A 27,690-nucleotide genomic window follows, 5' to 3' on the forward strand; every position below is an offset into this window, starting at 1 on the left:
AACAAGTCACTGAGGTTTGCCAAGAGTTTCCTCTGATCATCTGATGCCCACATCTCCATATCTCCATTCAGTGGCATAAATTAATTTTATGGAATAATTTTGCAGTTGTATTTCATGCTTCTCTTGCCCAGTAAGGCATTCAGAATGCACAAGCTTTTTCAGCCAGTTCTGTTTTCTGTCACAGGTGTAGCACCATATGTTCAAGCTTTCGACAGACTCCTAAATGGTAGCGTAGCTGAGTTTCTAAGGAACAGTAAGATCCTTGATGGTGATGTGAAGATACATGTAAGTATTTCTTTCAACTGTGAAACTGCCAAGCGCTTAACTATAAGTAATACTGGTTATGGGTCTACCTGGTGTCTGTCCTGGATCCTGTCAAGCTGACACACACTGGGAATTTGCTGCCGAAACTTGAGATTCTCAGGTGTGTGGGAGCCCAGTTTGGATTGGGACTGTGGTACACAGGGAGGGGAGGGCTTAAGCCTGAAACAAAGTGGAAATCTGAACAAAGCATATGTGACCTCTTACCCACTAGCACCCACAACCTCTCTTCACAGGTTTGGGGCTTCCCAGGCAGTTAAGGACAACCACAAGTCACCTGTCTAACCTCTAATTCTCAGGCAGAGAGCCCTGACCCAAGTCCACACAGAGCCCGCTCTTTCCTCTTCCCAGAAGCTCTACCAGACGGGCTGCCACTTCCTCCCACCCAGCTACTGCCCAGGGCTATTGAGGAAGGGGGACTCAGAGTTTTACTTTCTCTTCTAAGCTGCCACCATTTATTTGAATCTAACTCATTTATCATGATGACCAGAGTGTTTTGTTTGTTTGTTTATAGTCTACCTTTCTCATGGACATTCAAGGCAGATTACACAGTGCACGTGAAAATACAATATAATTCACAGTTAGGACATTCACTGAGCAGCATGCAATAATAAACAACAGTTAGGACATTCAGTGAAAAAGATACAATAGGGTACGGTAGCATAATATTTGAAAAACAAAGTTGAGCACAGTGATGAAAACTTTCTGAAAAAAGCATAACTAATTTACATGGCATGTTTAGCAATGTGGAAACTCCCTAGTAGGCACATGTCTACTTCTTACAACACAGCCCTATAATCTGGGTAGAAAGCTCTCCTGGAAAATTCAGTTTTACATAGTTTGTGGAAAGCCAGGGGAGCGGGAGCTTTTCTGACCTCCTCAGGCAGGCCATTCCATAAGGTACGGGCTACCACAGAAAAACACACATGGCGGGCAGTTGTTGATTTTGCCCAACTGCAGGGCGATATCTGCAGAAGGCCCTGTCCAGATGAGCAAAGCTGCTGTGGCAGAACATAGAGGGAGAGGCCAGAGCACAGATATGAGGGGCTAAGGCCATGAAGGTCTTTGAATGTGATAGTCATGACCTTGAATTGAGCCTGGTAACTGATGGGAAGCCAATGCAGTGTCTGCAGATGGGAGTGATATGCATGCTCTGTCTAGCTCCTGAGAGTAAATTAACTGCAGCTGCATCAGCTGGAGTCTCCAGCTTTGAGGGGAGACCTGTGTTAGGTGTATTACAGTAGTCTAGTCTCGATGTTACTGTACCATGGATCCAGGAGAATAGATCATGTCAAGTTGAGTCATGTCAAAGGTTGGAAGCACAAAGATCCTTCAAGATCTTTGCTTTTCCAACCAGCATCACTTCCATCTTTTCTGGATTTAGTTTCAGTTTGTTTGCTTTCAGCCATTTGACAACAGCTGTGTCAAGCAGTGACTCATTAAGTACCTCTACTGCACTACCAGGGGATTTGAATAATCAGCCTACACCATACTGTATGTGTCTTATTTCCCCTCAGCCAACAACTTCAGGCCAGACAGGGTTAAAAGAAAACCAAGAATAACTTATTTGTAACATAGAACACTGGAGTGAATGATTTTAAAACTCCTAAGTATACTGTGGTTAAATAAGGAAGGATTACTGTGTCTCAGAACAGGTATCAACAGTCCGCTATATCCCTGTGCTGCTTTACTTTAGCAGTCTCAAAGCCTTCTTCCCTCAGGAACTTCCTTCCAATGGACTTCAACTGTCACTGGCCCAGCATTCCACCAACTGCCATTGGCTGTACCTGAGAAGAGGCGGAGCTGGACCAGTATTGTCTGTCACAGCATAAAGTACATGACATATGACAACATGACATATTAAATAAGCCATGAATGGTCTGGAAATTTATCCAGCACATTTTTTCCATGTTAGAGCCTCTCAAATAATTACACCACAATGAATGCTAGTATGATTGAAGATTGTATTGGCTCATTTAGCACATTAAATAAATCTGTTCCATAATAAGAACGAAAACTCATCGCCATATATCGAGATAATTAAGTTTCTGGCTTTTGAATTATTTGTTTGAGATGGCAGGAATTGAGAATTTTCATGAGAAAAAGTATTATTGATCAATTATTTGTCCTTTTAAAATGGGGGCAGGAGGGAGAACAGAATTCCCAAAGGTAATGAGATTAATTTTTCAAGAACATAACTAACACATATCCTCTGAATCTATGAATATTAATATCTATTCAGTGAATATAGCTTGCTTGCTTGTTTATATCAGAGTTTTCACTTTTGTTTAATGCTGTTCTGCCTTATTCTAAAAGACAGCAAAATATCTACTTACACTTCATTTTACGGCTTTTTTATTAATTAATCGCACAAAACAAGAATGCGTTGTCTGTTGAAAGACTTTATGTTTTTGAAAACCCTACTAGAGTGGTGGGGGGGAGTGATACGCTAGCCCATTTACACTGGATTTCCTGTCTCTTTGGCTGCTTCCACACAGGGCCAGTCCCAGATGTTCATGGGCCCTGGGCAGTAGTATATAGCTGGGCCCCCTTTAATTTCAGTAAGACTTGCATTCAAGTAGATGTGTTTAGAAGAGACACTCAGGATGACTTTATTTGTACATAAGGCATGTAAAGTGCTTCTTCCCACTATACCTTAGTTATGTGGTTGCCCTTCCCACTGGAGCCCTACAAGAACCTTTTAAAGTTTTAGTAACTCCAATATGCAATGTACAGCCCTTTGCCCTTGTTGAATGAAATCATCTTTCCAGAATAGACAAGGGGCTTGTCAAGTTTTTCTCCCTCAATTCTCCAGCCTAGAATATTTGTATGAACTTCTGCCTGTGTCTGCACATATGTTGAGGGGGAGGCATGTGACAATAAGCGAATCTGTGCAGCCTCCAGTTCCTGCACGCAAAGGAGATATTCATATCCCATCCTGTTTCCGCTTACTATGATTAGATGTGATTGAGAGCCAGTGTTGTGTAATGGTTAAAGTCTTAAACTAGAATCTAGAAGGCCTAGCTTCATATCCCTCTTCTGTTATGGTAGCTCACTGGGTGACCTTCGGTTGTTGAGAGGAGAACCATGTTAAGGTGCTTTGAGCCCCCATTGGGAGATAAATGGGGATATAAATAATGTAAATTAAATGAATTAATTTGCTGGAAGGGGACTGGCGGACAGATGCTGCAGAATCTTAAGGGCAGAAGAGGAGCAACACACAACATATTTCCAAATTATAGCCTCCCCCTACCCTAAAGACAACTGATTTCCCCTGGACACCCCTCCCACAGAAGCAACTCTTCTGGTCTGCTGGGTTGCCAGGTTCCCCCAGCAACCAGCCGGAGGTGTGTAAGTGTGGGAGTCTGCATTGGGAAGAAAAGAAAATCAGCCGCCTGCTCTTATGCTAGTGGAAACACCCTTCTGCTAGCGGAAGATATTTGAATTCAGCTCATTTTATTTCGCAAAAAAACCTTGACTTGTTATGTACAATTACTGCTATCTAGCACTGGGAATGAAACCGGAACATGTCTGTTGTAAATATAGAACAGATGGCAAAGAGCCAGTGTAGTGTAGTGGTTAGAGGGTCAGACTAGGGGATCTGGGAGACTCAAATCCCCCCTCTGCCATGGAAGCTCAATGGGTGACTTTGGTCAAGGCACACTCTCTCAGCCTAACCTACATCACATGGTTGTTGTGAGGACAGGATAATCTGTACACTGTTTAGAGTCATAAGAACATAAGAACATAAGCAAAGCCATGTTGGATCAGGCCAGTGGCCCATCCAGTCCAACATTCTGTCACACACAGTGGCTAGAAATCCAGTGCCATCTAAAGGACTGTCAGTGAGGCCAGGACACCAGAAGCCCTCCCACTGCCTTCCTTCCAGCACCAAGACAACAGAGCACCACCTCCCCACAAAGAGAATACCATCTATCTCCTGTGGCTAATAGCCACTGATGGACCTCTGCTCCATATATTTGTCCAGTCCCCTCTTGAAGCTGGCAATGCTTGTAGCTGCCACCACCTCCTGTGGCAACGAATTCCATGTGTTTATCACCCTTTGTGTAAAGTAGTATTTTCTTCTATCTGTTCTAACCCGACTGCTCAATAATTTCATAGAGTGCCCACGAGTTCTTGTATTGTGAGAAAGGGAGAAAAACACATCTTTCTCGACCTTCTCTAACCCGTGCATTATCTTGTAAACCTCTATCATGTCTCCCCTCAGTCGTCTTTTCTCCAGGCTAAAGAGCCCCAAGCGCCTCAATCTTTCCTCATAGGGAAAGTGTTCCAACCCTTTAATCATTTTAGTTGCCCTTCTCTGTACTTTTTCCAGTGCTATGATATCTTTTTTAAGGTGTGGCGACCAGAACTGTACACAGTACTCCAAATGAGGCCTCACCATCGATTTATACAGAGGCATTATGATACCGGCTGATTTGTTTTCAATCCCTTTCCTAATAACCCCTAGCATAGCATTAGCTTTTTTTATGGCAGTCGCACACTGTGCTGACGTTTTTAGTGAGTTATCTATCATGACTCCAAGATCTCTCTCTTGGTCAGTCTCCGCCAGTTCAGACCCCATTGGAGAGAAAGGCAGGGTGTATGTGACATAAATAAATAAGTATTGCAATATCAATGTGTATTAGGATGAGTTACGAGTTGATAATGAGGTGGATTTAGTCAGATACATAAATTAAATCTTTTAAATACAGATATTGAATATTCAATATAAGAAATTAATGATTTATGATAGATGCATCTAGTATATCGACAGCTTCCAGGTGTCCTGCTGAGTGTATTTGCTTCTTGTTAAATATTTCTGAGAGCTTAGTGTCTAAATCTGCATCATGAAACAGAGACGACAGTAGCCTTTTGGGACTTGGTGTTGCTCTGACATCTGTGCTTTACCTTAACAAGTCAGACAATGAATGTTTTTCTTCCACATGTCTTACAGACCATGTGTCCTGGGCATTATGTTTGCAGCTGCTGCCTCATTCGCATATAGAGTTGAATAGGAGGTTATATTTTGTTTCAGAAAGCACCTGTTGCCTAGAAAGCCCTCAGATACCTGGTTAGATTTCTTTCTTGCTCTTGGTCATGGAGCATCAGTACTATGTGGTACTGAATGAATAAAGGGGGAAATATGAAGCGGTTTATGGAGGCCTTCCCCAGAATGGTGGGGGTTCAGATTTTTGTTAAACAGAGAAAAATTGCCACCACAAATTAATGTGGCTATAAAACCTGTGATTCATTGATTGCCAAATGTGGTCTGCTTACTCTTATTATAAAGTCAGTTGAGCTGTGTACTTAAGGGCTGATGTTTGAGTTGCTTTACTTCTTTGTGGTTTTGTTGTTATTGATTGTGAATGTTATGATTTTATGGGCATAAGATGTGAGACCGGTATAAATATGGTAAATTAAAATAAGATGACTGTACTATACGTAGGAAAAACAGGATTGGATTGTTTAGTGCAAGACCCAAAGGATTTGATAGAGGAAAAGAGTTCAATCTGGTTGATTTCTTGGACTGATTTTAGTAGATAATGAATATATGCAGTCCTGAAACTGCTCTGCTGTCTGTTATATGCCAAAAATACTGTCACCATTTATCTCACTTTATTTCCTCACAGACTTAAATTTATTCTTCATGATTAGCACAACAGTGTGTTTACTGAACAGCCCAAGGCACATGCTCCCAAGTTGATCTGGTTACATCCAAAGGCCCGTGTTTGGCAGTTCTCGGGCCATATTGATAACCGTTGAGTCAGGAGGACATGATGTCATTGCCCCTGATGAGAAAGGACTTCTATCTGCACTTTTATGAGAAGCATTTTCTAGTGTTTGAAAGTAAGCATTAGAGAGAGCATTTTCTATTATAGGGTGATGCACAATGAGGGGGAAAATAATGAGACAAAAATGTCATTTGAAAGCCTTTAGAACAGTATAATACTGTACAAAAGGTGGCTTTTAAAAAGAAAAAAAGAGGAGATCATTCCAAAGCATTGAGCAAATGATGCTTAAATGAATCTACTTTTGAATGGGAAGGAAGTTGATCCATTTGATTTACACTCATATATTTGAATGGAATGGATTATATAAGCCAAGTAAAACATGATGGTTTTGCATTAACAAAAGGAACAAGAATGTGCTTTTACCTCAGTTGTTCCTATTTTCTAGATGTATCAGACAGGCAGTATGAAGCGTCATCATGGCTGGTGCAGTATACTAGGGACCCTGTAGTAAAGGAAGTTGAAATGCATTAAATTAGACTCTTTACCTGACATTTAGCAAGCATGAGATGGGGAAGAACAGAACAGTTTTGCACTCTCCGTTTGCCGTATGAATCCTGCCAATATAATCTGCAGTGTGCGGCTTCCTCCAGTGTAACTCTCTCCCCCCAAAATTCTCTACACAAGTTTAGTCAGAGACATGGTTTCAAGGAATAGAATTGTCAGATTTGCAGGGAGGTCCAATGAAATCCCTGCGCACCTTGGTGGCTCCTCAGTTTAAAGAGTATGACAAATAGGCTCATAGAAGCAGCGCTCCATGCAGCCTGAATACTCAGCAATGAACTGTTACCACTGAGCCTTAAACAAAGTTACTTAGAAGTAAATTCTGGTGATTGACTTCTCAATTTATTCATTTATTATTACCTCCAATGAGTGTGCTGTGGTGTCCTAGTCTTACAACAGTGCTGTGAGATATATTGGGCTGTAAGAGTGTCTTCCCCTAGGCCATCCAATGATTTTCATAGTTTGGCGAGGATTTGAACATGTGTGTCCTGCATGCAAACCAAACACTTCTGCTGTTCCACGCATTCTAGAACTGGAGCCTGTTGAATGGATAAAATATTCTAACTGAATTAGTGCTTGAGATACAACATAAAATTTAAAATACACTTTCCTTTGCTGTTAATATAAACAGTTGCTCTGAGTTCAGTGCCAACAGGCATGCCAAAGAATGAGCTCTGCCAGCCACGTTTTCCTGCACATTAATTCCACCTGCAAAGGTCACAAAAACTCCTTATCTGAATTATTAAAATATGCAAATCATTTTTTCCCCAAAAGTGGCAGCTGTAACATAGATTTGATCAGATGTCCTTTTAACAAGTTCCTGCTGACATTGGGGCTCTGGCACGGGTGAGGAGGACCTCCCCCCCCCGCCACTACATTCACTCTTATCACCTTTGACTGTTGGATACTCAACATTAAATCCATGTCAGGCTACATAGAGGGTTCGTTTGGTAATGTGGTGGGTAGTATGTCAACAGAGCTCTGCCATATGGGGAATCTGGATATTGAATTCTGATATTTATTGACTACTCAAAATACTTTTATGCTGATCTACAAATACAGACAAAACTATTTACAGTTCAAGTTCTGCAAGAATGAATCATAAATGAAAATGCAACTTGTCCCTTACTTGTCAACCTGTAACTTAACTTCAGTGATCCAGGTAACGGTCATCTCTAGGCTAGATTACTGTAACTTGCTCTACGCGGGGCTGCCCTTGAACCTGACCTGGAGATTACAGCTGGTACAAAATGCAGCGGTGCGTGATATTACGAGAGTGCCAAATAAGGCACATATAACACCGATCCTACGCGAGCTGCATTGGTTGCCAGTGGAGTACCAGATCAGAGTCAAGATTCTGGTATTGACCTATAAGGCCCTGTGCGGACTGGGTCCGGCGTATCTACGGGACTGTCTCTCTCCATATATTCCCCAGAGGACACTCCGATCAGGGGACAAACTGGTGGTCCCTGGCCCCAAGGAGGCCTGCCTAGCCTCAACTAGAGCCACGACCTTTTCGGTCCTGGCTCCCACCTGGTGGAACGCTCTGTCTGCTGAGACCAGGGCCCGGCAGGACCTACTATCCTTCCGCCGGGTCTGCAAGACAGAGTTGTTCCACCAGGCATATGGCTGAGGCTGGGCCTCTGCCGGTCTGAAAAAAACGGGGTGTATATAATCTTAACCCTCCCTGTGAAGGCTGTTCATCATCCTGGTTTAAATGTGTATTAATAGAAATACACTGCTGTTTTAATGGTGTTTTAATGTAGATGAATTTTTATTGTATTTTAATATGTTGTTATCCACCCTGAGCCCGCCTGCGGGGAGGGCGGAATAGAAATTTGTAATAAATAAAACAAATAAAACAAATAAATAAAAGAGCAAACAAGAACAAAAATAAAGCAAGAAGGCAGCTGTGTACAATCTTTCCCTACTTACTGTTTTAACACCATGGAAATTTGTACATACATTACTCTTGTCATATCTATTTCAAATCGAATCATTACCAGCCGTGAAGGCAATGTGAGAAAACAAATCCCAACATATTTTTTCAAAAGCCCCCAAAGAGGCTGTTTCTGGTAACGAAAGCTGATGGTTATAGCGTAAAGAGGATTGCATTTAGACTGATATTCTGTTCTTAGGGCTGCCAGGGGATTATTGGATACCTGTGGGCAGACGGCTGTGCCTCATTATCCCATGTATATAATGGGAATAGCAGTATTTCACAGGTGTGCTATGCATATAAAACACGGAAATGCTGTTTCTAGTCTTGAATTGAGTCTGGCTAGAAATGTAACACAACGCAAGCAATACCGTTGCTTTCATATGGCGGAAAACTATAGCTGTCTCTCCTGTTTGCTTCCCCATGTCCATGCTTGCTTGTGCAAGAGCAATAACTATTTCGGTGCCAGTAGGTTCCAGTCCTAATAGTGTACCACCAGTTATCCGGTGATAAAACACTGTCTCTGCAGCTGTCTCATGTCGTTTCTTTGCTCATAATTCATCAAAGCTTTATTCTTTCTATTGCTTCTTCCTTTGACTTAAGTGAAAGCTTGTGGAAGAGCAGCTTCTTCATTTTTAACAGGCTGTTGAAAACTGAAACAGGCTTATGGTGCCCGGATTACAGCCTGCAGAAGTTCTTGAACTGGTGAACCACCAGCCATATCTGCCATGGAATTTCTTTGTGGCAATAGGCCAGAATGAGTCAGGTGATACTTCCTGACCCCTGTAAAAACTTCCTGGGCCACTTTGCATGGTAGTCTGAAGAAACGGAAGCGCTGCCTGTGGCTAAATATAGGAGAATTGCTGCTGTTGTCTTTGTTTTTCTGTGCCTTAATTTGCCCAGGAGGCGGGTTTGAAATATGGCTGCACATAAACCTATTCTTTATTAATTTGTTAAAAAAATTTCTAAAGCTATCACGGGGCCAGTCTACACATCACCTTAATCATGCAGAGGCTGGCTGAAATGGCCCATAGGTAGTGCTTTCTTCACACTGCTACTGTAATATGAAGCAAGGTTCATCATGTAGTCTTTCTAGGTTGTCATCCTCCAGGTGTGGTCTAGAGATCTCCCAGAATTACAATTGATATCCCTGGAGAAAATGGCTGATTTAGAGGGTAGGCTCCATGGCATTATACCAGAGGTCCCTCTCTTACCCGAACCCTGCCTTCCTCAGGGTCCACCCCCAAATTTCTAGGAATTTCCCAACTTGGAACTGACAACCCTAAGTTCTACTGTTTGTGGTGTTCCTACACCAAAAGTTCTTGTTTTTGACAAAGGTGGTCTTGGTGTGGAAACTCTCTGTACAGTGCAGAAGAATCACCTGATAACCCATTTCACAGAGTTTGTACGGAGAACATACTACACCATTTCACGTTACCTCTGTGTAATGAAAGAAATGTATTCTTGCGAGAATTCTGTAAGTTAATTATGTTGAGTGAAAAAGTGCTCCTTCTTGTCTGTCTTGAACTTACTGCTTTATGGTTTTATTGGATGAATCTAATTTTTAGTTTAAGAAAAGATGAAAACATTTCTCTCTCTCTACTCTTTCTGTACATTTATAATTTTTAAAAACCTATCTATTTATATAGTATTCTTTTTTTCCTAAATGAATAAACCCCAACCTCTAACCTAAACCTTTTTCATTGCTGTAAGTATTGGTTTCAAAAATTGATTTTTGACATTTTGTTTCACTTTTAATCTATTGTGCATTTTACATCCATATATAAATACATTTTTCTTCAGTTGGTAACACAAGACAATAGACTGGTCATATAAAAGAAATGGGTTCACTTAAAAAGTTCTGTCATAAATGCATTGCACCTGTTTAATTTGTTATGATGTTAAATCTCTGTTTTAAAAGGGGAGGCTAGTAGGAAATACGGTTTTGCAAATCGAAGGGTATTAAATAGTTTCACTTATAAAATACCTGGAAATGCCCCAAATGTAGTATGTTTAAACATTCATCATTCAGCTTCTTTCTTTTTCTTTTTATTCAGGCAGAAATGGTTCGTGCGGCTTTTCAAGCAGAAAGAACATTTCTCTTGTTAACCTCACAATATCAAGAACCTCAGGAGGTAAGATGTATAAGAGATTTGTCATTACAAGGTAGTGAATATATAAATGCTCAGTTGTCTTTTCTTTAATGTTAGGACAGTGCTGATCCTCTCAAGTTAGTTCTGACAGAACCAAGGTTCGGAGCATTTCTGGGTGCTGTGCTGCCCCAAAATGTTAAATTCATAGATTGGGCAGACTAGGGGTGTGTAAATTGGTATTCTGGAGCTGAACATATACCCAGAAAATACTGTTTATTCAGGTATATTCAGATAAATCGGTATTTACATTCCCGAATAATCTGCATGTATTTGAGAATATCTTGGAACCTCATTTTAAAGGTTGCAGCAGCTTGTCCCTCCCCCCCCCCTTTTCTGGCTTCCCAGGCAACAGAGGAAGGGGGAGGGAGGCAGCATAACTATGTGTGTGTCTGTGTCAGTGTTGCTTGCTTGCCATACAGATCTGTGGCAAGTGATTTGGATATAAGAGAACCTTATTTGACCTTATGCTTTTTATAGAATCAAAAATGAATTGCTTTTCTTTTTTAATATGAAATTATGTGACTTATTTTAAACTGGAAGCATGGATTAAAAGCAGCTAAAGACTTGTTGGGTAAAATATATTCTGCATGGCAACTGTTTGAGTAACATTTTCCATTGCAAACAGCACAGACCCAAGCATTGGGATAGCTTTTCGTTTCTCTGTGTCACAAACAAGAAATACATATCATTAATTTCACGATGGTGCACAAACTTGCACGTGGTTTGTACAGCATGAAGAAAATCTGATATGTGTAGAACAGGTCAGGAGAGAGAAGAAAGGGAGCTCCCCATAACTTTGTCAATATGATGTCATTTGAGCATGCTTATATTTAAAGCCTCAAAGCCAGTGTGGAATCCAAACAGGAAAGCCAGCCATTAATTTACCAACATTCACAGACCAGGGACAAGCAAATGAAGATGACAGCATGTAAATGCTAGAGAAAAGCAAGCAATTGTGTCATTCAGCTGTCTAGACGGTTTTCTTTAGTAATGTAAAGCTGTGAATGGGACAGCTAGTTGCCTGATGATGGCATAGCAGCTTTGCAGAATTTAAGAACCAGTAATATGGAGACAGGGGATTTACTGAGTTCCTGTCATGTCGGATGCAGGGTGCCTGTTTTAAAGGGGAACATATTCTGGGGGGAAACGTCTGTCCTCTGACTAAATATGCAAGGGAGCTCAGCAGAGCTTGTGGAAAGAGCATTACTGCAACTTGACTACTAGAAGAGAAAACTCCGAAGAGGAAGCAAAAGAAACAGTCCCATAGTCTGTCTCCGCCTCCCTGCAAGATAATATCCATATCCAGCAAGTCACAAAAAGTGCCCACTCCATTTAGTTTTGTTCAGATTAGCTTTGTTGCCAGTAGTGTTTACATTTCTTCCCTCCTGAAGCCCTTTATTTGCTGTACATGCAAAAATAGCAAGAGCAAAGATGGTAATTCCAGCTGGCATGCCAATCCTCCATCAACTACAATAAATTACTTAGCAGGACGAATGTTCTGTTACTTTTTATGGTCATGTTCTATATTGGTATGTGAAGTGGAAACGATCACATGACAAAGCCATCATCTGATATTACGGCTTATGTATACCAGCTAGCTGCTGTTGCCTGCAGACTCTGTTCTTCAGAAAGCTCTAACTCTTTTCTAAAATTCAGCCACTTATAAGAGAATGATTTCTGATGCTTCATATCCAGTATTAAAATAACAAAATTAGTATGAATTGTTTTGAGCATGGCAAGTTAACAGAATTAAGGATGCCCTGAGAACATTTTAAGAAATAAAAATAATGTAAGAAACTCAATAATTCCATTTAGAATCCAAATTCATATCAAATGAAGTATAATTATTTTGTCACTGATTCTAGGGTTGTTTGGAATTGTACCTATTGATTTCTTCAATCATTCTCTGAAAATCTTTCATGTTTATATCTAGGCACTCTTTAAAAAAAATTATTCTAGCCTTTGAAATGGTAGAAGATACTAGTTTTTAAGAAATATAATAATAAAATTGTGTTTATATACTGATTCTAAACAAATTGGTGCCCGCTCAAAGCAGTGAACAAAGTCAGTGTTATTATCATCTCCACGATAAGCTGGGGCTGAGAGGAGTGGCTTACACAAGGCTACCTACTGAGATCATAGCAGTAGTAAGATTCAAACCAGCAGTGTGCTGATTTACAGCCCAACCACTAATATTTCTCTTTGTCGTATTTCATTTTTTCCCCTGGAGTTGGCTTTTTAATTTAAAAAAACCCGCTGTTTCACTTTTGGTTACAGATAGTCCACAGAAGCAGAGTTATTACTAATTAGATACAGAGCAGAATCCACCTTAGTAGTATGTTATAATTGTCGTTACCTAGGCAATAAACACATAACCTAAGATGTTACACCGCTTAACCAACATCCCACTCACTGTTGCCATGGTGCTAATCCTGACTCCTGATCCAGCATCAGAACCCTGTACAGACATTTGGAAGGAGAGGGGAAGGACATCATGAGGGCGGCGGGGGGGGGGGGGGGCTGAGAAACTTGTAGAGAACCTGCTTGATTTTTAATCCCTCCCTAACTGCAGCTGCTTCCCCTTGTGTCCCATATAAAGCCACTGAGTGCATTACACAATTATATATTTCATAGGAGATCTGTGACCCGTGTTTAATAATACAAAGCAGGGGAATTGTGCAAGGTTGAAGGGGGCTTAACCTTTTCACTTGCACTTTTCCCAGTAGACATACACACATTTATGCAGAGTTATAAAGGGGAAAGGCAGGTAAAATGTGAGTGTTGTCTTTTCTCTTTCCTTCGCTAAAAAAATTATTTCTATCTGTAAAACTGCATGTGGGGAAGGGATACTCCTCATTTCTTGTACTGCAGCTCTGATCTACCCCCACCCTCAGCGTTTGCTCTTTTAACATTAAAACATGGTAGATCTGATACGGATTTTCCACATAATAAAACCCTTTAAAAACTGCTCCAAGATTTCTCCAGTCATTGACAGGGTGTGGGACTTTTACCTGTCTTGGGCACTATGCAGGACAGTTAGGAATAAAGATCAGGCTCACAGTTGCACCCTGAAAAAGCTCAAAGTAGCCCGCACCCAGCGCCTGTAGAAATTCTTGCAATACAGGGACTTTGGTTCCTTTCCAGAAAGCAAATAACAAGTGACAGATGCCACTGGAAATATAAATGCTGTAAAAAATTATTTTCTTACAGCGACAAAAAAAGTGTTATTCATAGCTGTCAATAACCCATCTGGTTTGACAGTAACTTTCTGTAGTCAAACATAACTACCATTACTGTGCAGATTCTATACAATATGAAGGACAAGCTTAGCAAAAAAAAATAACCTTATAGATTTGGCCTGTGTAATTTAGGATAATAATCTTCTTATTCATAAGATAATTGTGTCAGTGCAAGATCCCACCCCACCCCCCATTTTATGTCCTTTGCATTTCCTGTATAATTCTTCTGTAGTTTTGGCTTGGAGATAGCTTGCTACTACCAAAATTTTCACCTTAAACAGAATTTCTTTGCTGTTTCTTCACCTGTTCTACTGGAAGATAAATTTAACTCTGTGGGACATGCCAGTGAATAAAACTGGAATGATAATCAGCAAGTTTATTAATTGCCTGTGCAGCCTTTATATTTGAAACTGAAGTGCCAGATTCTTATTTTAAAAGCCAAACTGAGGATCCAACTGGACACAACACTGGGAAATTTGTGAATGGATCACCCAGGGTTTTTTCATAGTTAATAGCAGGGGTGGGACTTGATCCAGATTTTGGCTGAGTCATATGGGGTTATTCTTATTAATCCTTCTTTCTATATTGTTTTCCTGACCTCAGTCTACACGTTTCATGTGTTGAGATGCTATTTGCTTCACAGCAGCCTAGGAGCTGTTAAGTAGAAATTTAAGTTAGGAAAACAGCACAAGGGAAATGCCTCTGTCCCATGGCCCCCACAGCCTCAACCTTCTCCTCTGCTGCTAATGAAACTGAAAAAAAGGCAGGAAATCGGTTCAAAATCTACCAATGTATGTCTAATTTGGCACTGAGAGAAAGTATGCTCTTCTTCCAAGTAAATGGCAACACGTATTATATATGAGCCTTCTGATGGTGGAAAGCAAATCACAAAAAGTAACAAATAGGAACTAGTGAGTGTATGCAGCGACCTGGAATACGCCAGAGAATCTCAACATGCACAAATGTTTATGGGTGCCCTTTGTTTAGTCTTTTTCTCTGTAGGTCGGGCCAATTTCTGTTCTTCCAAAAGTAACAATTCATTTTTTAATACTGCAGAGTGAAGTAGCCATTCTTCTAAAACCAATATCAGATAAGATCCAGGAAATTCAGACGTTCCGAGAGAGAAACCGAGGAAGTAAAATGTTTAATCATCTGTCCGCTGTTAGTGAAAGTGTACCAGCTCTTGGGTGGATAGCAGTGGTGAGTTCTGAACTTTAGAAGTGGACTTCAAAAATATGTTTCCGGTGTTTTGCATAAAGCTAAGAATAAATTAAGAGTTATCCAGACTATTGTTTTCCCTCACATTTTAACCTCTTCATTTCTGCAATCTAAAATGCAGTGAAAGTTTTACCTTATGATCATATCCCTCTCTCTCTCTCTCTCTCTCTCTCTCTCTCTCTCTCTCTCTCTCTCTCTCTCTCTCTCTCTTTTAAAAAAAATTGTTCCTGGGACATTCACACAATGACCCTGTGCCTTTAGGCTCCTAAACCAGGGCCATATGTCAAAGAGATGAATGACGCTGCTACCTTTTATACTAACAGGGTGTTAAAAGACTACAAACATAGGTAAGTCACCCAACAAAATTAGCTACATTTCTGCTGATATGTTTAAACAGTTTTATCAAAATATAAAGAATATAATTTTAAATCCATTACAAAAACTACTTCGTATGTTTAACACACTGTACAGCATAACCAATGTTCTTATAACTATCCCAGCATAACAAAAGATTGGTTTATAAGAGCAAAGGGGGGGCGTTTCTAGGTGAATTTAAATTTCAGAGTGATAGCATGTTGTATTTGGCCACTTTATTTTTAAAGCGCTGCATGAGCACTCCCAGAGTTGGGGTATCAGGCTAGGACAATGCAGTATCCAATGAATAAATAAAAATACATGAATCTGCCTTATACTGATTCAGATGACTGGTTTATCAAGGTCAGTATTATCCACTCTGATTGGTCGTGGCTTTAAAAGGTCTCAAACAGAGGTCTTTTTTTATCACCTGCTGCCTGACCCTTTTGCCTAGAGATGCTGGGGGATGAATCATAGACATTCTGCATGAAAGGTAGATGCTTGAACATGAAACCATGGCTCATAGGTTGCAGAATACCGTAGACTTGAAAGGAAGACTACTAAATTCTAGGGGCCTAATTTCTCTACAGTTTACTCCTATTGATTTCAGTATGAGAAGACTCATTTCAATGGGAAGAACATGCTTAAATCTGAACTTTAAAACGTTCAACTTTGACTCGATCACATCCTTGTTAAATAAAATTGTGTCCTCATCCCTAATGATAATGATATCCCAAGCATTATCCAATAAGGGGCTTCATATTCATGAAGCTGCATTCCGAGAACAGCAAGGTCAGTTGCAGTTATTACAGAGGGGGAGAAACTCATCGTGCCAAAATACTAAGGTCTGATTTGCTGGAAAAATAGGATATCCTGCAAGAAAACTCTTATCTAGAAAAAATCGTAAGTGAGCTTTATGCTTTGCTAAGGAAGGTTGAATTTCTCAAGCCACATGTATCCTTATTACATTTTCTGTGGCAAATGACACCTTTGAGTTGCCTTGTATATCTGTTTATTTATGAATTAAACTTTTCCTCACTAAAGTCAATACTAAAGTTGTCATGGATTTTAATTGTTAGTTTGGACCCTCAAACATATAATCCATTTTAAAATATTTTTTATGTTACAGTGACTTGCGACATGTTGATTGGGTGAAGTCCTATTTGAATATCTGGACGGAGCTTCAAGTGTACATCAAAGAATATCATACTACTGGGCTTACTTGGAGTAGTACTGTAAGTGCTTTATTGCTTCCCCTTTCTTCCACTGGTACAAAAATAATATTTCTTTTATGGAGTGTTATTATTATAGAGCCTTATTATGGAGTGTTTTATTAGGGTAAGATCCAAAGCTCTTTCTGGTTGTTGAGAATGGCTAATTAGCAGTGCAATCCGAAGCAGAATTACACCTTTCTCAGTCCATTGAAGTAACTGAGCTTAGAAGGATATAACTCTAAACTTTGGTGAAACTTACTGCAAAGTAGAAGAAGCTCCAAGTGTAAAATGAGAGGTCTTTCATTGCTTGTCATCCCTCATAAGGAGGCAATGACATAGTTGGTAATGCTGGCAGCTGAACTTTAGATTGTAAGTATTTGTATCAGCATGCATACAATTTGGTACCAATTACCAAAGATTCTCTACAATCTATAAAATAGAGCTTGATGCATCGTGCTGTACTTTTCTCCATTATAAAATCATTTTCAAGAAAGTTAGGCTAGGTTAACATGATTAAATAGACCTGCTGCAGTAGAAAGGCAAATATGACATAGCTTTACCATTCATCTGGCATGTTAACTCTTGTATCCAGTGTTTATCACACCACCCATTATTGGCAGTTTCCCAAAACTCAGCCTGAATCTACTGAGCCCACAGGCTTGCAGTACCAGTTTGGTTCTGTTACTTGATCCTGAGATTCTTATTATCTGCTTCTGAAATGTGCCTCAAATGTCTTATGCAGGAGCTGTTTAGGGTAGCAATATAGAATATCAGATCAGGCAGAGATGACTTAGAAATTGAGGACTGACTGCAGCAAGGCCGATATGACCCCCCTTCAATGTCCGTTTCAGCTTGGGAAAATGATGCAGGAGGGAAGGCTGAAGCACTCCTCCTCCCACGCCACACTCATGAGCGGAATTGGGCCCTGGTGAGCTTGGGAACATTAGTAATGTCTATCTGCAAAAAGTACACAGGTTAGGGGAACCCCAGTACAACACGAGTCAGAGGTAATGTCTAGTTTAGCCCTGGGTATTCAGTCCCATAGATCTGCTATCTGGAAGCGGAGTTTATATTTAGCCACCTGGCTGAGGCCTCAAAACTGTTCATTTGAACCCCTTCACATTTTTTGTCTCGTTTATTGTCTTGAGTATTTCAGATTTGGCAAGAAGCCACATCAGGATCTATAACAAGAAGTGCAAACAATTGTACAATAGTTTGGTGCAAAGTACAAAGCATTATAAACTGACTTTGATATTAAAGATGTCAGGATTTATGATGCCTCATTTCCACGTTCAGCATTTTAACACTATTGGTTCATTACTAACAGGAGCAAAAATCTGTAATGAAACAAATCATTCATAAATTTCGTTTCATTCTGCAGTCTAGTTATTTTGGTACAATAACATCAGTTATGAAGAAGGCAGAATCTGAAAATGTTACTGTATTCTTCAGCTGTATTTGGGCTTTGTACTTCAGAATTTGCCATGTGTGATAGTATTAATCACAGTGGGGCCATCTCACAATCCTAGACCAAAGGTTGGCTCTCTAATCTAAACAGTGTGGCTAAATGCAGCTCCCACTAATGTACAGGCAGCATAGTAAATCCTGAACAGGTGATAAATGGCAGTCGTCTTTTTTTTTTTAAAAAAAAGAGGACTTCAGACGAACAGATAAATAATCCAGCCAATAGCCAGAAAAATAGGATGGACTGTTTTCCAGCTGTTTCATCTTGTAACTTACGTATCATTGGGCAGCAGGAATGCTTGCAGACAGGTGGTTTAAATGTTGTATGGAACAGAGACAACATAGGGTACATTTACAGCGGAAACACCTTAACAAAAGATCTATGTCTGTGTCATTGTCCACCTGTTCCTGCAGACTGTTACACGATATTTTGAGCTTCACAATCCTCATCTTTATGTGTGCATGTGTGTGAACAATGTGGAGCACTGTAATCATATTAAGTATGTAATGAGGATTATAAGGGTTTGGAGTGCTGGTGTTTTTTTAATAGAAGAATGTAAACTTCTCCTTTGAGACCCCCACTGAGTGGCAGTCTTGGGGGCATGTGGGAGAAGGATTTACTTATGTCACTGTTCACTCCACCTGTCTCCTCATTCATACTCAAAAGTTTATATGCTAATTATACATACATGTATCGAATATAGCTTCCTGTCATATGAGATAAGGTTGAAATTTGGTTTATGGCCACCATAATTATGGTTTGAAGTTTAGGAACAATTTAAACAAATAAACAAACTGTGCACATATGGATTTCTCAGTAAGTATAATAACGTAAGTGTGATAATATTCCTTGCCACAAAAGTATTTTGGGAAAAAAATAGTATTTATTATTTAATAACAGTCATGTGTATACTTCAGCCTCAAAATTAACCCTTTGTGGTAGGTCTTACTGACAAAACAAGTTTCCCATGGCCACCCAGAATTACTCTGTGGCTTGGCTGAGAGCTGAATCCACGTTGAAGTCCAACATTGTCCACTGGAGCAGTTGGCTGAAAAGTAAACACAGCTGTAGGCATGAATCAGATTTTTTACAATTGAATGAGGTAAACAGTAGTGGTGCCTGATGGGCTCTTATTGGCATTATTCTTTTTAATATCTGTATCTCTTTCCAAGCTTGATATGTCTGTTTAAATTTTGCTGACAGTTTTAAATTTCTTTTAGCTATATGTTATTTATTGTATATTGTATTGTGTTTGAATCAGGTTTGTGCTCTGCTGTGAGCCTGCATGGCGGGGAGAGCGGACTATAAGTCTAATAAAACAAATAAACAAACAAACAAACAAACAAATAAATAAATAAGTTGCAAACAGTTCCACTGATGGTAAGAATGGATCTTATTTACAAATGTAGCAGAGACAGTATGTGCAATGGTTGGAGTGCCAGTCTAGGATCTGAGAGACTTGGGTTCAAAGGGTTGCCTTGCCAGCTCCAGCTTGGGAAACTCCGGGAGATTTACAAATGAGAACAACCACCGAAAGATACTTGAGCACAAATACTTCCATACATTACTTGACTAAATGTGTGATAATGGAAGCAGCTGTTCCTAAGGGAGGCAGCTGACATGAACCTACGTCGTAACCATTTGTTCTTGTTAAATAGCTTTTAACATACATTTTATAAAGATTTATTGTTTAAAACATCTGCTCACACTTCATGTAAAGAATTGTTTGCAACAGCAAAGGCTTGAAGCACCTGCTGGATTAATAAATGATAAATTTTTGAAACGTTCAGCATTAGTGGTGTGTTTTTTAAAAAAAGATTTGGATTTGGTTCTTTTTTGTTTAAGGACTTGAGTCAGTTTCTTTAACATCAGAAAGTTAGACATAATAGAAAATTAATTCAGTAGTAATTGTCATTGATTTCAATGGGAAATATATTTCTGGGTGCCATTTCCTTTCCCTTGCATTCAGTTAAGATGAAACTTGGGGGACTGTAAAAATCACCCAAGGCATCCTCTATGCCAAATTTTGGGCCTGATAGGGGAAATCATCCCTGCTTTTATAGGCAATTAAAACTCACATTAGTAGAATGAGCACATTTGGATTAATTTTCCCTTCTTCTCAGGAGAGGAAGGGAAGTTCTGTTTTGTTCTTTTTACAAAAATGGATGCCTCTATGAGAGAAGTAAAATCCTGATCCTTATACCACTTTTTTCCCCCTCACCTGCATTTTCCGTATTTTTGTCTCACTTCAGCTGATGTTTGTTACTAGATTCTGGCTAGGGAAAAATATGCTTCAAACTGCAGAGAGCAGTTTGATAGATTTGTGTATGATCATGTCTCTTATGGCTGCTTTTAAATACAGTAAAGACATCATAAATTTTGAATCAATGGTTACATCTTGTATAGGCACATGATCTAATCCTTCATCATCACTACTCCCTCTTGCATCTCCTAAATGTGTGCATGCATGTTTGTGCTTGCTCTTTACTATGACATGGGGAGGAGCCTCTGTTTCTCCTGTCTCCAGAGTAGGTGTGCTGCCTATTGCAGAGGGAGCATCAGCATCTATTCCTTCTTTATTTTCTGTAGCAACTCAGTCCAGCAGCCAAACCTTTGCCCATATCCTTGGCAATCTGGGGGCGGGGGGGGGGGCATGGCACTGTACCCTCTCCATTCTGATTTGCTTATCTGTATGTGTAAACAAAGCTTTGTCCCTGCCTAGCAGATGTAGTACCAGTGAATGAAATAGATCATGCAAACAGAGATCCTTGCTTTCATAAAACCAGAAAACCCTTCTAAAGCCTGAGATGGCAGACAATGAAAAATATGTAAGACCAACTGAAATGTTCCTGTTTGGCAGGAAGATCAGCTAAGTGATCTGGTTGGAAAACAACAGTCATGCCAATATCTGTTGAAGCACTCTCTCTCCTTGATGCCTCCTTCCATACGTGGGAAGATGAAACTGCTTTCCCATTGCTTTTAATTATATGAAAAAATAGTGCTCAGATTCAAGAATGTACTGTATTTACAGTAAATGCAAGTCTAGATCTGATATCGATTAGTAAAGTTCTAACCTCACATCCCTCTTTAACACACATTTTTCCTAGAGGTTTTTTCTGAAGAGTAGACATTTATGCACACTGCTGCTCCTTCTGTAGCTTCTTAATGCAGCAATCAAATAAACAGGCTTTCGTAGAAAAATTGAGTAACTGAAAAAAAAAACATTCATGAACCTCTTCAACCTGATATCAAAACTTCCATTGTTTTTATTCAGTCTGTTTTCAAATTAATATAAATGTGGAGGGAGGCAAGTAGTATTATCTTCTCATGGCTTTCTTTTCATAGATCCCATGTGCTTTCTCCTGCATGGTAAAAAAACAGTTGTGTGAATTGATTTTAGGGGAGGGGAGAACCTGGAGAGGGAAGAGTTAAGCAGTAGCATCCCCTGAGGTCTTCTGCTTTAGGCTGAAGCTTCCGTGGCTGCCTTATTTTTTAAAGGAATGATTGGGGACAAACTATATGTGAGCACTGCGTGTAGCTCAGCCCGGACTAAACACAGGGGATTGTGTTCCCATACATTAGGGAAGTATGTGATGTGAATACTTTTTACACGCAGGGAGAATCTTGAGGTGGAAATCCTTGGAAATATATGAGCCCCCTTAAACAGTTTGCAAAAGGCCGTGCTTCCGGAACTATGTCATAGAGATTTAGTAACCAAACGTTGAAAGGGCATCAGCCTCCCCAAAGATTCTGAAATTCAGTCTCTGTTGATGCCCACTAAGTGATTGCCTTCCGTCCTCCAAGCTGTAAATTAGCATCTGAACCATCATAACAGAAACTATTTATCAAATTGATCAGCCACTTTTGCAGAATTTCAGAGCAGAATCATAAAACAATTTGAACAATGTTTAACGGTTTGGATAAAAGACAGGTTCAGTCATTCAGCTGAGGGTGACAATATAAGACAAACAAGGTGAAAAAGGTCATCTAGCAGCTCGGCAACTAGTTAAAAGCTTGAAAAGCAGAAGGTTCTACATTTGTGTAATTGCTGGTGGCAATTTGTTAAGACTCTGCTATCTTCATAACTGGTTGTTTTATTTGAAGTGTTGTGTATTTGTGATAGCGTTTTTGATTTTTAAAAGATTTCATTAGCTTTATGATGGAAAGATGGATAGAAATGTATTTTAATAAACCAGCCAGGAAAGTAATGTTTGATGCTGACAACATTGCCTTCTTGTATGATAGAGGCTATTAGGGCAGAGTGCCTTAACCACATGGACCAGATAATTCATGACAGCAGGAGATGCCATGAGTTGCATTGGGCTTAGACAGCAATAAACGCTGCGTAAGAATTACACTGTAAATTTCCTATTCCAGTATTGCAGAAAGCAAAACTATGTTGATGTTTTCAGATTTATAGCTCTGAGACCCTTACAGATTCCTGCCTTATCACTGTGTGTCAGGTTTCTTTTAATCACTCATATGTCAGTGAAGTAATGGAATCCATTCATGTTTTGTAATGACATCAATATAAGTATGAAAGACAGCTTCCCTGTAACCATTTTTCACCTGGCATTTCCTGCAGATGTGCTATATCGTTACATTTTTAGCAGTGGGAAATCTCTGATGTAATCTTCATGGTGTCCTATACAGCACATTGTAGAAGACCTCTTTTAAATGTATACAACACACATACATTTGTGACACTGTTTGTTTATATACCCCCCTCCCCATAATACCTTCTTCATCTCTCTCACAGGGCCCAATGGCCTCAGCAGCATCTCTGCTTTCTACGCTAACAAGCAACCAGAGTCCTCCTCCACCACCCCCTCCTCCCCCTCCGCCGCCACCACCAGGACCTCCTCCTGTCTTTGACGCTGAAAATGCAAAAGATGACACCACTACAACTCGCTCAGCCTTATTTGCCCAGCTGAACCAGGGAGAAGCAATTACCAGAGGTGTGTAGAAAAAAGTACATTTGCAATTCTTCAATCAGCTGCTTTTAGTGTCTTCTCCCACCAAAACAAACTTGTTTTCATTAACTCCCCTATCACTTTATGACAGAGTATTTAAATGTGAAGCAGAAGATGTCTAAATTCATTCGTGTCACTGGCGCAGTGTTTAGATAAGCTAATATGAAGCTCTCAATCACATTAGAAAACTTTTTATTCATTTATTTGTGCTCCATTTATTTAGGCTTAGTATCATAGACTTTGGTATTTCTTTTCTCAGTTCAGACCTGTTTACTTTTCTGGCCACTTTGCATTGCCTCAATAAAGTGCGCCAGAAGCATGATCCACACACCACCAGTGATAATCTAAAGCAGCAATTCTCCAGCATTTGGGCTGAATCTGACAAAATATAGTTTACAACGCATTTTAGAGCCTATTCTTTATGGCTGTGATGGCCTGAAGAAATCTTACTTCGCAGCCACCACTGGATCTGTTCAGTGATACTTTTTTTTCCTTCAGGTCTGCCAGATGTGTGCTCTGCTTTGGCCTTCAGGAAAATTGTTTGCTTCAATCTAGTGGGCTTGGGAGGAGAAATCCTGATAGCCTGCTATGATTCATTACCATTTTGCAGATTATTATTATTACTGTTTATTTATAGTCTACTGGCGTGGCGTGATGACATCATTTTGGTGACATCATCATGTGGGTGCCGTAGGCAGCATGCGGGGCTGGGAAGCCCCCCCGCACCATTCGCTTCTCCGCAGGAGAATGGCGCGGGTGGCCTTGCAGCCCCCCGCGCTGCCTTTCGCCTGCTCTGCGGGACTAGGGGCAGCCGGCTTGCCACGCACCCCCTGTCCTGCAGGGCAGGCAAAAGGCAACGTAGGCGGCTGTGAGGCCGCCCGTGCCATGCGCCTGCCCCACAGGACAGGGGGCGGCTGGCTGGCCCCTGTTCTGCGGGGCAGGCAAATGGCGTGGGCCCTGCAGGACAGGGGGTGCGCGGCAAGCCGGCCGCCCCCTGTCCCACGGGGCAGGCGAAAGGCAGCGCGGGGGGCTGCAAGGCTGCCCATGCTGCCGCCTGCGCACTCCGGCAGCTGGCAGCTGCTCCCGGCGCCCCCTCCCTGGCGGTGGCGGGGCCAGACTACTCCCCTGCCCCCCCTTGATCCAGCCTTGCACAGAGAAAGCACATGTATGGGCAGTTACTGATTTAGCCCAACTGCAGGGCAGTATCTGCAGAAGGGCCTGTTCAGGTGAGTAAAGCTGCCATGGTGGGATATAGGGAGAAAGGTGGTTTCGCAGATATGAGGGGCCTAGGTTGTGAAGGGATTTGAATGTAATAGTCATGACCTTGGAGACCAGAAACTGATAGGTAAACAATAGAGTGACTGCAGAATGGGAATGGCATGCATGCTTCATCTAGCTCCTGAAAGTAAACGAGCTGCAGCATTTTGTACAAGCTGGAATCTCCAAGTTGACTTTGAGGGGACACCTGGGTAGAGTGAATTATAGACGTCTAGTCTTGATGTTACTGTGGCATGAATCCAAGTGGCCAGATCAGCTGTGTTGAGGTAGGGGGGCATCTTCCAGGCTAGTCTAAGTTGGGAAAAACCTTTTTGCCACTTTATTTACTTGCTTCTCTAGCAGCAGGCCTGGATCCAATATAACCCCTACGCTTTTAACTGAGTCAGCCAGGGTCAACTAGAACCCATCAAAAGTCAGAAGCACGATGTCCTTCAAGATCTCTGCTTTCCCAACCAGCATCACTTCCATCTTGTCGGGTTTCAATTCCAATTTGTTTGCTTTCAGTTATTTGACAACAGCCGTCAAGCACACACTCAGTATTTCTACAGCATCACCTGAGAATTTAGACAGTGAGATATAGCGATGGGTATTATCTGCATATTCATGGCATCCAGTTCCATACTACAAATGATTTCTCCTAAAGGCTTTATATAGAGGTTGAATAACGTGGGTGATAAGACTGCACCTTTGGAAACCCACAAGAGAATTTCCAAATTAAAGATAATTGGTCTTCAACAGCAACCCTTTGAGTCCATCACATGAGAAATGATTTAAACAAGTCCAAGGCACATGTCATGATACCCTTCATCTACTCCAGTATTAGATACAGTAGATGTGATGGATGTCTGTAAAGCTAGACTGATTATTGATGGATCCTTTTTCGTTTATGCAACCTAAGGACATGGACAAAATTCTTGCAGATGTGACTAGCGTACTCAATCCTTCCCTTTCCTGGTTGCTGAAAGCTGTCAAGGTGGGCGTTGACAATGTTGATGGTGGAGATAATTAGATGCCTCACTGATGTTTCTAAGCTACTTAGGGAGTTTATGCTACTATCACTTCTGGGGGGGAAACCCTCTCTCTTCATGCTTCCAAGTTTAATTACTATAGGCCAGTCTCTAATATTCCATTGCTGGGCAAGGTGATAGAGCATATACTGTCTTCTCTCCAGTTCTGGATGAAGTGGCCTCAAAAAATCTTTTGATTTTTAAGATGGTGCAAGACTCCTTTTTGATTTTGCTGTTGTAGACTAATATGGCTGCCCTCTTGATTTTTGGCATGTATGTGGTTGTTTGTGGTCTTAGGACTTCGCCATGTCTCTGATGACCAGAAAACCCATAAGAATCCCAGACTTCGTGCCCAAGGGACACCTGTTCGTTCTCCTACAAGAAACTATACTTCAACTCCATCTACGCCCAAAACACCTCCTCAACAGAGCCACTGTCCTGTGTTAGAACTTGAGGGAAAGAAGTGGAGGGTGGTAAGTTCAACTCACCTGTAAATCATATGAAAAACAAAACACTGCCAGCCCTTTTCTGGAGTAAATAGACCCTCCAGTAGGCATGGCAGTATGCCACACAAAATGGCACTCTAAAGGGATCTCACTGTAAATAAATGTGCTTAAGGCAAAGAGCAGTACAACCTTTGAAGTTCTGATGGCATGCTGCTGCTCTTTGCTTGGAGCAAATGTCATTGAGATCAAGTACAACTGCGCTGCATGAAACACCATTACAATTCATCAGCAGTAAATTTATATGAGAACAAATGAAGTCCTAATCAGGGATATAACTATGCAGATCTGCCATTTTTGTTTATCATGTATTCTGGTACAGCGGATGCAGATGTAATCCATTGTACTGAAAATAATATTGTAACCTTTGCGAAGAATCTTTACAACTGCAACTAACATCATTAGGAAGTTTTAAAATGAATTAACAATGAACAAAATCATACAGTCAGTATAACATTTAGATGCCATCACCTAAGGTGACAAAATTCCTCTAGTCGCTGCACCTGTCCATGGATGGTTTCTTGAATTGTGATAGTTTAAATTCTATCAGAAATATTTAGAAAATTAACATCTGAACACACTTTGCTTGTTAACATTTTCAAATAACTGAACTTCAAAAGCGCATAAGGAAACTTCATGAAACCAGAACAGACCCGCACAAATTATTGATCCCATGACCATTATCCTATTGTCTATTATTGATGTACTCTTGTGGCCTTAACCATTTGCAATATAGTGGGGATAAGATGAAATTTAAATGGTGGAACTGCAGGTTAAATATTCATCCATTTTTGTGAGATCTTTTTCTTTTCCTCTCTATAGACAGTAGTTATCGAGAGAGATGTATTGTTGACTCATCAAGGCCACTGAGTAATTAATGTATTGGCTGTATTTGTCATTAAAAAAACACAGGAATACCAGGAAGACAAGAATGACCTTTTAATTACTGACACTGAACTCAAGCAAGTTGCTTACATTTTCAAGTGCAACAAATCTACATTACAGATGAAAGGAAAAATCAATTCCATTACACTTGGTAAGTACATTTCCTCCTTGGCCTAAATCTAAATTCAGCGAAGATATTTACACGTCATATGTTTTAAAGTACAATCAGTACTGCTGTGGAAGTCTGTGGAGGAGAAAAATACGAACACTCTCTCCAAGTAGATTAATGAGGTACTGTTAATTTCATTGAGGTGCCAAGTGAAGATAGAATTCTTTTTTGAGGTTTTTCTGCACTGATTGATGCTTCTACTGTTTCTTTATTGAGGCTTATTGGATTTCATCAGGCTTTAAAGATAGTTTTGTGTTTTATTTTGTTCTTTTTACTTCTTTAGTTTTATTATATTTTTTGTTCTTGATTTTCAGTTTTATTCTATGCTTCACTGTAGTTTTTGTGAAGTGGAAAAGTTGGCCCAATAAATGTTCTACTGTATCAATAAAAATGAACCACAGTGCAATCTAATCTATGGGCTTAGATGAAAGTAACTCTGCTTTGGATTGCACTGTCAATATAGCCAGATTCATAAATATATACTTTCTTATATGACAAACAATGTAATGGAATAAAGTATATCACTGATTAATAATCAACTTTTTTCCCTAGACAACTGCAAAAAGTTTGGCCTTGTGTTTGACAATGTTGTGGGTATTGTTGAAGTGATCAATTCCAAGGATATTCAGATACAGGTAAACATTCATTTAGAACAGTGATACAAAAAAATTCAAAC

General features: G+C 40.3%; 1 protein-coding gene across 1 annotated transcript in view; it reads left to right on the plus strand.

The window, feature by feature from the left end:
- Positions 1-27,690, plus strand: part of CAP2 (cyclase associated actin cytoskeleton regulatory protein 2) — a 55,277-nt gene that overhangs the window by 18,643 nt on the left and 8,944 nt on the right. Inside the window, exons 3-11 of the mRNA XM_054985816.1 lie at positions 185-285; positions 10,614-10,691; positions 15,005-15,148; positions 15,428-15,513; positions 16,650-16,755; positions 22,959-23,157; positions 25,755-25,930; positions 26,873-26,996; positions 27,567-27,649. Of these exons, the coding sequence (XP_054841791.1) occupies positions 185-285; positions 10,614-10,691; positions 15,005-15,148; positions 15,428-15,513; positions 16,650-16,755; positions 22,959-23,157; positions 25,755-25,930; positions 26,873-26,996; positions 27,567-27,649 (1,097 nt within the window). The remainder of the gene's footprint in view (positions 1-184; positions 286-10,613; positions 10,692-15,004; positions 15,149-15,427; positions 15,514-16,649; positions 16,756-22,958; positions 23,158-25,754; positions 25,931-26,872; positions 26,997-27,566; positions 27,650-27,690) is intronic.

This window comes from Eublepharis macularius, chromosome 7 (genome assembly GCF_028583425.1).
Source record: "Eublepharis macularius isolate TG4126 chromosome 7, MPM_Emac_v1.0, whole genome shotgun sequence".
Taxonomy (NCBI): Eukaryota; Metazoa; Chordata; class Lepidosauria; order Squamata; family Eublepharidae; genus Eublepharis; species Eublepharis macularius.